Source organism: Phasianus colchicus, chromosome 9, assembly GCF_987193195.1.
Source record: "Phasianus colchicus chromosome 9, bPhaCol1.hap1.1, whole genome shotgun sequence".
Taxonomy (NCBI): domain Eukaryota; kingdom Metazoa; phylum Chordata; class Aves; order Galliformes; family Phasianidae; genus Phasianus; species Phasianus colchicus.
This window is the reverse complement of record NC_143444.1, coordinates 12738489-12753578: the sequence shown is the minus strand read 5'-3', so window position 1 is coordinate 12753578 and position 15090 is coordinate 12738489. Positions and strand designations below refer to the sequence as shown.

The following is a 15090-nucleotide window of genomic DNA, read 5'->3' as shown; positions in this document are numbered from 1 at the left end:
GTCTTTTGTTCACATGGTTAGAAGAAAGGAAGAGATAGAAAGGAAGCAGAGAAAAAAGCCAGAAATGAAATATTTTTTGAACTAAGTATCCATCAGAAAGCTTAATTTCTAAAAATGAAAATGATTCTTGGTCTGAAAAATTGAAAATTCTGTACCCTCCACAAGTTTACTGCCTGCATCAAGAAAATAACATGATTTTTCCCTGAATCCTCTCTTAAAAGGATGCAAGGTTCCAAATGATGGCTAATTACATGGAAAACAATGAAACAGGTATTCTGTATGCCTATCTGAATGTATACTATGTCAATCTTATCATACAGACACACTTGTAATCAGTATCAAGATATTTTTAATATAGTTCTTAGAACTTATTTAATTAATCAGTGGACCAAATCTTCAAATCTTGACATTTTGCAGAATAGTGCTACACAAAGACTTATCAACACCTGCTCCAATATAAGCAACCACCAATACAAGAGATTCAATGACTACATGGTTCTTCACATAGCAGCCATAGCATAAGCTCCAAATATCAGCCAAGAGAACAGGTTATGGATTCCTATTAAATATTACTTAGTAATCCTTCTCTAATAAATGTTTTGCTGAATACTTTTAGCAATTAGAGTGACATTCAAGTAAAGCTTCTTGCTCTTCACAGTGCATTACTAACAGAGGGCCAAAAGAGAAAATATCTAGCCTTATGAGTCTTATTGCCTAGATGCATATTATTTGGGCTACAGTTCTTTTCTGTGCTTACTGACTTATTTAACTGATAACTACAAAATACTTATAACAATCCAAAAATCAGAACTCAAATCAGCTGCATTTAGGAGATAAACCATTGTATCTGTGCATACATATTTAAAATGCAGAGAAAGGATGCTCCACCAAGAGCTGACATGGTTATTATTAATCTACAAGAAGTCAAACAAGGAGACAATGGGTTTTTTTTCCTAATGCCCTACAGCATTTTGCAGTAGGAGGAAAAGAGAGAACATGACTGGCAATATTTTCAATACAAATCCTTTGGGTACCTGTTTGTGTGTTTACTGGCTTACTACCGAAGATACAATATTAAAGGGTCTTTGCACATTTGTAGGGTTATTTTTTTTTATTGTTTAGTTGTTTTTTTTTGTTTTTTTGTTTGTTTTTTGTTTTTTATTCTTTTTTAATATTCTATAAGTCTGAGGAGTTGTAATCAAGCTCTAGTGGCAGGAAGTCTCTGCCCGAATTTCCACATTCGGACAATGTCAAAAAAAAGTGTACATTCCCTGAAAGTGTGAATGAAAGTTGCAAAGATAGAAAAATTTTAACTGGATCATCTTTAAATTACTGAAGCTTGATTTTCCAAAGCTCACTATCTAGAAAAAATGTAATGCTATATGGATTCCAAAAGCAATAAGCATTCTAATATTTCAGTTCGTCTCTACCTGATCCAACTGGATATGCTATACAACTAGAGAAGCAACAGATCATTCTTTAAATAAAATAAGAATAGGAAACCTGCCACTGCGTCTTCTAGTTGGAACTATTCCTGAAAATATTATGCAAAACCTCCACATTAGAGCACAATACATTCAAAGGCTCTTTCATCTAAACAATTTTGATGACACCAAAGAGCCACACCCAGAACTTAACAGAACACACAGTTCCAGGCAGTTTTATCTTTCATCCACCACAAACACAAATCACTCCAAGTTTAACAACGCTATATTCAGAACCAAGAGAATAAAACGGCCTCCAACTCCTCTAGTAAGCATTCCCTTCTCTTGCATTAGAAAAAAAGAAAAAAAGAAAAAAGAAAAAAAGAAATATCTGTGAGATTAGGTAGGAAAGCTGCTTGTACATTACCTAGCAACTCAGCCGTGTGGAGGCCTCCTGCCTCATTTCAGCTGACAGGATACCAGCAGACTGATTGCAAAACTACTGAGAAAACTTTGCTTCAGTTATACATGTTTCCATTAGACTTATGCATGAGTAAGAATTAGAATCCTAGGAACAATACTGCATTTCCTTGAGGAAGACATAATTACTTTGGGGAAAAAATAAAACTAATTGAAGAAAAATTTATTGAGTTCTCTAGTAGGAGCGGGACTAAGTCCAACTGTGCTTGATCCCTCTGCTGCATCAGCAAAGCTTTCCAGTACAAAAGTAACGAAAAAGTTTTTTTTCCAATCCAATGCTATCATCAAACATTTAATATTTTGAGCAATTTTTAATGAATTTTATGAATTGATCACACAACAGGCTCTTCCTAACACACATAGTATGGTATCAACGCTTTATTTCTTATTCACTGATCTTCTCTGTTTTTCCTACAGTCATAAGGTTTCATATTAAAGGATGGAGTTACTAAAGAAACAAAACAGCTTTATGCCCCGTGACCAACAGCCACCTCCAAACTTATCATTTCTTGTAATACTATGTTTACTTAAGGTAATAATGCAACATTCTAAAATGAACTGCATATTTTTTGAAAAGCACATTGGCAAGTAAAAAACTGTAACAGAGAAAGTCACTAACAGCTCAAACATTACAGGAAAAATGAAATCTAACTTCACAACCATGTAAAGCAGCAGAGAGCCTCATAATGAATGGACAATAAACTACTCAGATCAGGAATTAAAAAACTAAATTAGTAACTCAAATCTGATTTGCTATGAAAACAAACTGCTCTTTGTTCTTGAGAAGGAAGTTGCTAAAATAAAGCATAAGTGAATCACCCTTCTGCAGTGAATTTCTGATGCTTAATCCTTTCTATATTTCTATTATTAATTATATATGCATCACACACTTCAGCATTGTGAAAAAGTACATACCATTAACCTCTTATCCCATAGCTTTATGAAATCAAAATTACTCCAAACTACTTCTCCCTTACCTAGGTAAGAGCTAAAATCTCATGACTCATTTCAAGAAAGGCTAGTTAATGTATTAACTTCTTTTTTCCTCTGAAATGCAGAGGTAAAAAGTTTTGACGTTGTGCATGAGAAATGATCCTTGCTGAATTTACTGAAAACAGATACTATCGTAGCTTGCTAAAATACCACAGATTCCACGTACACCTAGTATCTCCTGGTTTACTCATTATTTTACTTTTATACCTGATATTTTGGATAACATGGAGTTTGCTTTTTTCATACCAGCTCATAGGATGCTGTTTTTAAATCTGTAAACAAGAGTCAAAAGAAGTATTTTAACCACTGCTCAACAGTGTTTTCACAGCATCAAGACTCTCTGTTTCTCACCCCCCACCCAGTGAATAGATCAGGGGTGTACAAAAGGCTGGGAGGGAACACAACCAAGCAGGTGACCAGAATTATCCAAAGAAATATTCCTGCTACATAACAACGTGTCCAGCAAGAAAATAGAAAAAGTTTTTGGGAGGTTAGCTCTCTTCTGCTTCTGAACTGACTGGATATCAGTCTCCTGTTGGAAGATGGTGAGCGATTGGCTTTGTGCCACTTGTTTTTCTTTTACCACTTCTCTTTTCCTTATTAAACTATTTTCATTTGCATACAAGTTCTCATTTTTATTCTTGCCCTGTCCCACTGTAAAGAAAATGAGCTGTGCAGTGCTTACCTTCAGGTTCTATGATTCTACTGTAGTGTCAATACAGTTCAGTTGATCTGCATGACAACATCAGCGCATAAACTATACTGTACTTGCAACTTCTTTTTCAAAATACTTCAAAATATTGATTGTGAATTAGGAAATGTTTTTGCACTGAACATTGAAGTCAACAGAACAAACATTTTTATTTATTTTTTTTAAAGACAGTACCTCTCCCTTAATTCTATGAGCTACTAAAACTGTTATAACTGACATTATCTTCTCTTTCAGAGAACATCTAGAGTTAGCCTGGGAGGCAGAGGAGAAACATTCTGGTTAACAGGTTAACATAATTTCCATTGTGGTTTTTTTTTCTGTTGTTGTTTTTTGTTGTTTTTCTTTTTTGTCAAATTGAGATTTTCAAGTGAGTTTCCAAGACTCACAACTGAAAAATTCAACCAGTACCCAGTCATAAGTGGTTCTTGTACCCTAATTGCAGTTCTCACCCGTCAGAGGATGCATCCTTCTTCTCACATAAAAGGGGAAGGAGAAGATCTGTGACTGAGTGCAATACTGTTAACAAGAGAATTTAATTGAGAAACATTTTTGCATCTTTCATTAGGTGTGGCTCAGTTATGTGACATGTTCATGGCTGACAGGAAAATTATGCCTTACATCTATAGAGACGTGTAAATGCCTCATTAAGTTCAATAATTATCTGTTAGAAAGGTAGTTCCATAAGAAAAGACTTGCTACTGAAAAACAGAAGTAGCACAATGAAGCAACACTGAAATTGTATCATCACTGACCTTGCTGAATTAATTCACCTGTGCAGAAATACCTACATAAACACTATAATTTTTATATTGTAAATAACGTATGAATGGGTTACACTGCTAAGACTTTCAAGTAGCCCATGAAAGTAAACACAGATTATTTTCAAGATTAGAGCTCAATTCAACCAGAATTTGTATGTTAATCCATATATGACAAATGCAGAAGAAAAAAAAAAGGTGAAATAGGAAAGACATTTCTAAGAAGCATGATACGTAAAAGGAAACTTCATAGACCCATTTCAGTTTTTTTTTTTCAGTCAAATTCTACAAGTTATCAGCTTTAATAGATAAAAATCAATAGCAGATGACTGATTTCACAATGTTCCCTATAGTTAAACACAAACAAAACACTCCATTTGTCTTGATGTGCCAGTAGACAAATTATTCCAGCTATGAAAAGAAACCAATAACAACCCATTTACAATGACAGCTCAGTCCCACAACTAAACTAAGATTATACAGATCTGGGAAACCAAAACAATATTATCAATTTCTGCTTGCCATGAGAAGACTGTGAGGCAAAAGGAACGCAAACTTCGTACTAGTCAGCTACTTATTTTGACACACACTCAAAAAAACAAATTGACCAGTTTATTATACTTAACATATTTACAAAATGTTACAAATTAAAGTACGGTAACACCAGCATTGCATGACAACAAAACCTCCATACAAGCAAAAGAAGTACATGAAATATCCAGAATATCTAGAAGTCTTTGGTACTGAAAATATAGTTTAAGATGCAGCATTAACTCAATTAATACAGGGCATTAAACATAGACAATAACACATAGATTTATGCCACAAAAGCAAGTTTATCTATGGCTTTCATTGTTCTCATAGGCTGATTACTGGATTCAGGAATTACTTAAAGGCTTTACAGCAATTTTAGGATGGAGGGAATACTCAAAATGATTCTAAATCCAAGCTGTCCAGAATGACTGATGCATTTCTTAACTCACTGAATTAAACTGCTTCTTCTCAAAACTGTATGACAGCAAAGCACTAAACACTTCACAGGCCTATAGCCCATTTCTCTAGCCCTTGAGAGGGCAAAACTGTGCATCAACTTCGTCTACTTAGGGAACATAGGATCAGACTCACAACTGACAATAAAACTGCATGACAAGACATGATCAAACACAGTATATCCCAGTCTACACTGCTGTACAGGTCATTTACAAAATGTTTTATGCATAATGTACATATTTACAATCACTCTGAATTGTTCCATGAAGAAATGTACTTAACATAATCACAGTTTACATAATTTTGAGGTAAATCCTTGAAAAGTTAAGAGCATCAGCAGAGTTCCATCTGCAAAATTGAATCTAACAAGTGGAGGATTTCTAATTAGGAGATCCTCACTTATAACTGGTCACATAACAGAATGTGCTAGGTGTAACAGTTGGATATGATGGTTGCAGAGAGGAGGGGAGTTACTGTGATCTTCTGTGCTGTGCTTGGTTCTTCATGATGGCCAGGAGGCCAGGAAGAAGCAAAGAAGGAGCTTCACTTTCTCTGAAGTTTTCAAGATGAGTTAGAAATGATCTAAATATTACAAACAGTAAATCTGAAGGCATCACCCACATTTCTTTTAACTTAAAGCACTTCTGACACTCCATAAATACCTTAAAAAACTGCCCCACAAAGGGGCAGATGCCACGTTGAGGACTGATCTTTCAAGCTAACTAATCTGGTTTCCACTATTACTTAAGGATATTCATAACACTGCAACAAGATCACTCACTGCACTGCCATTAACATCCCAGGAAACAAGAGGGGAACAGGCACGCTGAACTCTGCAAGTTCCTTCTGCATTAACTTCTAAGAGCACAAAAGGTGATTTTAGTAGGAATAGAAGCTCCTGTCTAACCAGGAAAAACAGCTTGTAGTTGGAAGCATCAAAATTCATATGAATCATCCAAGAGATTAAGATATACAATTTTGTTCTCAAGGAATGAAATCATCCTGCATCAGTATATCCTGCTACACAATAGAATTACAATATTTATTTAATGCTAATTCTTACAATTTTAAAATGACTCTTGTCATAATTGCCCTCAGGTTTCACTTAAATTATCAGTTGCTAAAATAATAAAGCTGAGAAGACAAAAAACAAACCCAGAATTCCACTTTGCAGATAATTTTTCAAGCGTTATCATGTTACCAAACTTTTTAGAAATGACTTCTTTAAACAAATTGTTAGAAGATTTAGGCAAAACCTTTAAGAATTCAGTTAACTAATTACACATGCATATATGCTACTCTCGCTTACAAAATTCATATTTACTTCAGAATTTTTTTTTTAGTGTATAACTGTTTACAAGGTGATAAGTAAGACAGTTTGATATTTTGAAAAATCTACTGACTACACTTCATGTCCACCTGAATGACTGAACTATGTTTTCTGCATACAGTGATAAGGAATAATAAGCCTTCATCTCCTCGTATCATCACAGATGTTAGCTAGAAGAAAACAGACTTATTAAACATTCAGCCATAGCTACAATTCATGGTGTAGTACAGGGTGAAAAACAGAAAAACAGAATAAAGGAATTTGTTTTCCTGAAATCTTCTGGGAAGGTGAGCACCTGACTTTGTACTGATCCCCAGTGACAGCAAAGTGGCAGGTTGTTTCTTGCACAGCTCTGGGCAAGGTAATAATCTGTTCACACAAAGTTCTTTCTAAATCCCAACAATAAGACTAGAAGGTTCAGACAGACAAAATGCTGCTGCCTAAGTACTTAACAAGACCATTAATGCTTGAAGTTATTAAATTCTACAATCCCTGAAATTCCTGGTCAGCAGAGAAAAGTTTAATTCATTCATCTTCTTCAACATAAGTAGATGGAAACCAGCCCACCTGAAAATGAAAAAGAAAACAGAACAAAATAATACATTTTTTAAAAGGCCAAACCAGGTAAAAACAGGGATGAGTCTCTTTAGTAACTAAGAATACTATTACAAAGAAACTAGTCTGACCTGCCCTGGTTAAGGTAGTAACTTTTTTTTTTTTAAAAAAAAAGCAAATAAATAGAGTAACTTACAGATAACTTACAGATATAATAATTTAGAAACTAAATCCCCAATCTTTAAATAAAAATTAGAAAAATAAAAGGAACTTTTACCTAAATTGGAGGTTTATGCATTTAGGAAAAAAAGGCTGCAGCAGAAGTCAGGTTTACTTTCAGTAGTTTTTACTACAAGATGCTGCTGTCTTTTGAATGGGCAGTTAAATATTTCACATGCTTCAGCCATGTCCAAAGAATCCTCTTTCAAAGTTAAAAGTGACTGATTCCATTGCAGTTAAACCTCATTTTTGACAAGAGGACTTTTAAATGAGACAGAACTGGAAGTCAGAGACCAGCTCTTTATACTTTATAACTTATACTATTAACTACATTTTGAAATTAATTACGTGTCAAATAACAACTGTGTTAGACATATAGGGAAGCAATGTCATTTATTATTGTCTCATCATTTAGTTTTTCATTTATAGCTTAGTCAATTTAAGTCAATTTAATATTGATGAAAGAGCTCAAAACCAAACGTTAAACATGACTGGAAGAAGTGATTTCATAAACAGTAGTGATCTTATGATCTCAATTCCAGGCAGTGAAAACTACCAGAAAGAATGCTAGTTTGTAAAAGGGGTTCTTCAGGAAGTGTGTAGCTACACTGGAATGAGATGTTAAATTTTCTTCAACATGTAAAGGACACGTCATGATCACTATTTCTTCTGACTCCATATTTCTTCTTTTCTGCCATAAAAAGTTCTCCAAAATGGATAAGGCATTAAATCTGGATATATCCTTCTTCATCTACTTCAAGTAGACTTCCAACTTCCATTTCCAGTTTCCACTTAAGTCACTTTCCTCCACTTCACTCATTAAACAGGAGAGGAAAAAAAGGTCCTCTTTGACCTTGCATCTCAGCCCTTAAAACTTGGAAACAGAAGCAATAAGTATTCCAAACTAACCTGCATCAAGGTGTCATACAACAAGATTCAAACAGTATAGCCTTTATAGCTCAGATCTAATATTCCATGAATTCAAAGCCATCCAAGTCACAGCATACAGCATTAAGTGCCTTTGTAAAAATCACTGCTTATGATGAAGTAGAATAAATGCACATTGCACTTAATCTCAACCAGATTTTTTTAGAGATCAAAAGCATAAGTCTCCTAAGAAAAACATGGCTCATTGCACAGTATTGTGCACCTCACCTCTGGCAGTGAGGTGGGAATCATTCTGTGCCAATCTGCAAACCAGATTTCCAGCACGAGGAACTCAACCAGACCCAGAGGTTCTGATCTCACCCCCAAATCCATGCAACACAGTTCAAGGAAGTTCAACTACAGCTCTACTATTAATCCTGGTTATTTTCCACCCATATAATCCTGCCTAAGCATTCAGCCTAGAGGCCACGTTAAAAAATAAATAAATAAAATAAATAATAATAATAATAATAATAACAATAATAATAATAATAATAATAATAATAATAATAATACAAATTAATTGCTGAGAAAAGCTATCCAGAAAGAGTTCTGAAAACTTGTTGCATCTTGTGAACTTAAATATACAAAAAGGCTCATGATGTAGGAAAATTTGTTTTTTTTTTTTCCCTATTGTTTTTGCTTTTCAAAATGTCATTCAAAATGAGAGAAAGAAAAAAAACATACCCTTCCATTTACTTCACCTCTCCACCAGCCATTTGCACTCATTTTCGTATAAATCTTTACAACATCACCTTTCAATAAGGATAGTTCTCTCATGTCTCTCGCACAGAAGTCATACCTTGCAATGGCAATGCCTATCACCTTTGGACTTAGCACTGAAATGAAACAGAAGTAGATATTAGAGTTTATTAATTGACAGATATTTCTGTCAAATTATCTGACAGATAGCATTACTGCAAAATGTAAGATGATTTCATGACAACGTACACTGGCATCAGTTCACACAAATGTGAAAGCATCTGCACGTAAGACTTAATACATTTAATTGTAGGTGAGTGGTGAAAAGTTGACGAGATTGTGATCCATTGTAGTTTTATTTTTAGAAAAAAATATCAAATTAGATGAACTACGAAAAATCTAACCTTCACTCCACAAATTGCTAAATACATTTGAAACTACTGTATTTTTGTGCTTCATAATAGAACTTGCTGCCAGATACATGCATCAATATATTTTACAGGTCACTAGTTTCTTTCCAAAAGAATTATTAACATTCACAGTTGATTTATGTTTACACCTCTAATGAAGCAAAACAAACAGAATAAGGTAGCGTTCTTTCAAGAAACAACTCCCAGGTTAAACAGTAATGTACATAAAGTCAGAAGCTAACATCAGCATGGGCAAAAAAAATAAAGTTTCTACAGCAAATTTGTATAGAGCATTTGTTAACAGTTCACGCAAGCGCTGGCTTATGTAATAACAGTTTTCAGGACTTTAGTCTGTAAAATCACTAATGAAGCTGCTCCACAAATCTTTCAACAAAGGAAAAAAATACCTTCTAATTTTTTCCTGAATTTCAGTGAAATTAATATTCAAAAGATGTAACCTGCATCAGTATGCAAGATCTTCGCTGATGTCAAACAATGATATTTTCAGCCACAGAAAGAATAATAGAATATTTTAAAAATAACAAATGTAGAAAAAGTCTCATCTGAGAAACAACTTCCTCTCTCTCAAATCTTTACTTCACTGCAAAGTTAAATGTCTTTACTCGAGAAATAAACCTCTTCCAGTGAGACAAATTGGGCATGGCTTCATTTCTTGATGAAGACCTTCAGTTCAGAAGAAAAATGAACTCCTCTTGCATTTTCACGTTTGAATATTTGGCCAAAGTTTTATTTATTTGTTTGTTCTAAATACAGGCTATTTTCTTTTTGCAATTGTTTTCTAATGTAAATCTTTTTAGGTAGAATTTATTTATGAGCACAAGCCAGCTTCCTTCTGAAAATAATTCATCAAATGGTCATGAGGGATAACTTCATACACTGTAAATAAAATCACCTTTTTTCACCTCAAAAAGACCACTTTGATTCTAGTTTTTGCAATGCTTTTGACAAAGTAATACTAAATGTTCACAACAAACTGCCTTTATTTTAAATTAGAAACACAAAACATTGCGTATGAGCTAGAAAATCTTGACACTTTAATACCTGCTTCCATTTAGGATTTTTCCTGACCCCTCCATAATAATAAATGCTGTATTTAAATTATAATTAAATAAATCATGAAAAACAAAATGTTTGAAGACCAATGTAGGAATAGATTATACCTTCTTTTATACCATATCATTAACATTTAGTCCAACATTTCAGACTGCATATTTGGAATATGCTTATCAGATGCTTGATACAGAATATACAGGATACAATAAAAAAAGAATTAGCATTCTCAAGTGATTGCTTGTTTACAATATGAGTATGTTGTAAAAATCTAGGCCATGTATTACTTTTTCCCCCCATAAGCAAGTCATCTGTAGTCACTACTTGTTCAGGCTCTGACATCAATATTATGTCCTATACCTTATCAGGATTTCAGTAATCAATTTTGCAGGGAAAAAAAACACAGCATGGGCAGAAATCATTTTGTAGGGAGAAAAAAGAAAGCAGTTATTGATTGTAGAGTCAGTAGCCATTTATAAATGTGCAGTAATACCATGGGCAGATGTGGAGAAGCATTGCTGGGAGTGATTCGGAGGAGCGTGATATCACTATAGATTCTAAAAAGGAGGCAATCAGGGAAGAAAACGACAATACGAGGCAAAGATGAACGAATTTGGGAAAACGAGGAAGGAGAGAATTAGGAAGGAAAGAAACATACGGAAGAATAAGGGGAAAAATACTGAGGGAAAATTATGGCAGAAAAAGAAAGGACAGATCTGAGGAAAAAGGAGGAGGACTTTTAATTGTTTTCCAATTGTGAATTGTGATGTCAGTGAGGAAACGTAGATAAAAGCAAAAAAAACCATAAAGCATAAATCACGAAAAACTTATGGCATAAAGTAGTAGATTCTAGACTAATTTCAAATTCAACACCTTTATTTTCAAATAAAATATGCTGATGGTGAGAAATACAAAAAAGCCAGATGAGTCAAGGAATAAAGGAAAACTATCTGGTGCTAGCCTTGGAAAAAATATTAACCCTATTTTCTGGTGACAGTCACAGAAACAACTTGTATAGCAACTGCCAGCCCTGAAGTCTCAAAACCAAGCTGTTCTTAACTAAATGAATCTTGAGGGAAGACAGCATGTGGAAAGGACATCTGTACAGAGCAAAGGGAGAAAACACTGTGTGAAGCAGAGAAAAATGATGGTTACAGGGAGAATAACAAAAGAGAGAGAATAGAATTAGCAGCAGAGATTAATGGAAAAAGTGTCCTACAGGAGAACATAAATGAGAAAGAAAAAAAGGGAGAAAAAGCTATCAAGGAAGCAGTACTAAAAAAATACCTTGTATATTAAGAGGGAGGTACAGTGAGGGTGAATAGGAAATACAGTCTGAAATCTGAGCTAAGCGAATTAAAGGCATGTTTGTGAATGAGACAAATACAGTTTTCCTTCACTTAGCCTTCTCCTCTGCAAACTGGAAGAGAAGACAGGGAATTATAGTCAACTTCAATTCACACTAGAGTACATTGGAAAAATTTCTCCCTGATAATGAGATTGACAAGCTGCAAAGGAATTTCAACACTATCTTCGTCCAGTGTTGAAGTACTTGAGATGGAAACAAAAGAGGCTCCATGGGATTACAGTAAACTAGCCTAGCTCACATTTCTGCCTATGCTTAAATTCCACAAGGATCAAAGTACTGTCACAAAAGCAGTGAGCAGTTATTTTGTTCTCCTTGTGTTATGACAACTTAGCAATACAGCAACCACACCCCCTAGAAGTTGCTCCTGCACATTAGTTGCCATACTCTTTGAAGCAACATACATTTCCTTGCACTGTTTAACTACACTTCATTTCTATCACACAAGCATATGCAGCACCTCTGGTAGTGCTCAATAACTGGCTTAATTATTCTTTTGTCTTTCCAGCTTCCATATATCAGTAGAAGTAAGCTAGTCCAGAAGATCCATCTTAAAAAATATATATATTAAATAAGTATTTGTTCATTTAATGTAAGCAATCTGAGTATTTTGAAAAGATGATATCACTAAGAACATGTAATTTATTGTAGCCTATCACAATATGAAATAAAATTCTAACAGGTAGATAAGCTTAAGTAAAGAATTACCACATAGCATCTTCCTTTATTATTTTATACTTTTATAAAAAATTACTTGATACAACATATTGTGATACGCAAGACTGAATTACTACCTTTTTTTTAGCTTATATTTTCCAATAAAGCAGTTTTCCATAGGAAAAAAAATAGTATAATTGTTTGTTGAAACCATATGTAGGAATATAAAGGAAGGTGGGATAGGCTCAAAGTAACCCCAACTCTTGACAGCCTACAGTCTGTTACAGCAGGCCACTTCATGACTTCCCCCACACCATGGAAAAAAAGACACCAGTTTCAGTAAAATGCCTTTAAGAGTAAGTATTATGCAACTGAACAATAGATGGATCATCTTTTATCCTCACTCTAAAGGTGAATATCACATAGTATTCTCCTACTATCACAGAATCACAGAATCACAGAATCACAGAATCACAGAATCGTAGGGGTTGGAAGGGACCTCCAGAGATCATCGAGTCCAACCCCCCTGCCAAAGCAGGATCCCTACACCAGGTCGCACAGGTAGGCGTCCAGGCGGGTCTTGAATATCTCCAGAGAAGGAGACTCCACAACCTCCCTGGGCAGCCTGTTCCAGTGCTCCGTCACCCTCACTGTAAAGAAGTTCTTGCGCACATTGGTGCGGAACTTCCTATGCTCCAGCTTCTGGCCATTTCCCCTTGTCCTGTCTCCGCACACTGCTGAAAAGAGTCTGGCCTCGCCACTTTGCCCCCCACACCTTAGATATTTATAGACCTGGATCAGGTCCCCTCTCAGTCTTCTCTTCTCAAGGCTAAACAGACCCAGCTCACTTAGCCTTTCCTCATAGGGGAGATGCTCCAGGCCCTTCACCATCTTTGTGGCTCTCCGCTGGACTCTTTCCAAGAGATCCCTGTCTTTTTTGTACTGGGGAGCCCAGAACTGAACACAGTACTCCAGATGAGGCCTTACCAGGGCAGAGTAGAGGGGGAGGATCACCTCCCTCGACCTGCTGGCCACGCTCCTTTTAATGCACCCCAGAATGCCATTGGCCTTTTTGGCCACAAGGGCACACTGCTGGCTCATGGCCAACCTGTCGTCCACCAGGACACCCAGGTCCCTCTCTGCAGAGCTCCTCTCCAGCAGGTCATCCCCCAACCTGTACCGGTGCATGGAATTATTCCTCCCTAGGTGCAAGACTCTACACTTGCTTTTGTTAAACTTCATCTGGTTCCTTACTGCCCAGCTCTCCAGCCTGTCCAGGTCTCGCTGAATGGCAGCACAGCCTTCGGGCGTGTCAGCCAATCCTCCCAACTTCGTATCATCAGCAAACTTGCTGAGGGTGGCCACTACCCCCTCATCAAGGTCATTGATGAAGATGTTGAACAGGACCGGTCCCAGCACCGACCCCTGGGGAACACCGCTGGTTACAGGTCTCCAACCAGACTCTGCACCGCCAATGACAACCCTCTGTGCTCTGCCAGTCAGCCAGTTCTCAACCCACCTCACTGTCCACTCATCTATCCCGCACTTCCTCAGCTTCGTTATAAGGATGTCGTGGGAGACAGTGTCAAATGCCTTGCTGAAATCAAGGTAGACTACATCCACTGCTCTCCCCCCATCCACCCAGCCAGTGACAACATCATAGAAGGCTACCAGGTTGGTCAAGCACGACCTCCCCCTGGTGAACCCGTGCTGACTACTCCTGATAACCTCCTTTTCTTCCAGTTGTCTGGAGATGGCATCCAGCACAATCTGTTCCATCACCTTTCCAGGGACAGAGGTGAGGCTGACTGGCCTGTAATTACCTGGATCTTCCTTCTTGCCCTTTTTGAAGACCGGAGTGACATTGGCTATCCTCCAGTCTTCAGGCACCTCCCCCATTCTCCAAGACCTCTCAAAGATGATAGAGAGCGGTTCAGCAATCACCTCTGCCAGCTCCCTCAGCACCCGTGGATGCACCCCATCGGGTCCCATGGATTTACTATAGAGTACTAAAACTTATTGTCTTTGACTTTACTGATTAAAATAAGAATCAGGAACTTCAGACATTCCAGCTGAAAGTCACAAGCACAGCTAGATCAGAACAGATGTGTCTTTCCACATAAACAAATGTTAACTGAATTAGCACTTTCAAGCTTAGATTCTGTCAGTATTGTGACTACTGAAAAGGAGTTTGTATGTGCCTTTCAAACAATTCATAAATAAGGAGAAGAGAATGGAAGAAATCGACTCAAACTAGTGAGGGCCAAAACATTTTAAGAGCACCAAAGGACCCTGCGATTGAAGATCACGGTATGAATCATTCTGCACACTGGAGGCACTCTCAGCACAATGTGCTAACAAACCATCCTACTGTTGAGCTCCCACCTACACAGTTCTTGTCTAGGAGAATCTATCTCAGAGCACTAAGAAATCATACTACTACTGTTGGACAAAACTAAAACATATCACCTATTCAGGTCTTCTAGACAGATCCTG

At 36.4% G+C, this 15090-nt stretch overlaps 1 protein-coding gene across 6 annotated transcripts in view; it reads right to left on the bottom strand.

The window, feature by feature from the left end:
• Nucleotides 1-410: 410 nt before the first annotated feature.
• VAV3 (vav guanine nucleotide exchange factor 3) overlaps nucleotides 411-15090 on the bottom strand; it is a 195211-nt gene continuing 180531 nt past the window's right edge. For 2 of the 6 annotated variants that reach the window (XM_090146214.1, XM_090146212.1), the window contains exons 26-27: nucleotides 9076-9227; nucleotides 4604-7254 (exon numbers count right to left, since the gene is read on the bottom strand). In XM_090146214.1, coding sequence (XP_090002340.1) covers nucleotides 7213-7254; nucleotides 9076-9227 — 194 coding nt within the window. In that variant the 3' untranslated portion in view covers nucleotides 4604-7212. Of the gene's footprint in view, nucleotides 7255-7480; nucleotides 8336-9075; nucleotides 9228-15090 lie in introns of those variants that run through there. The other 4 variants (XM_090146215.1, XM_090146211.1, XM_031595857.2 and 1 more) reach the window with 4 other exon arrangements.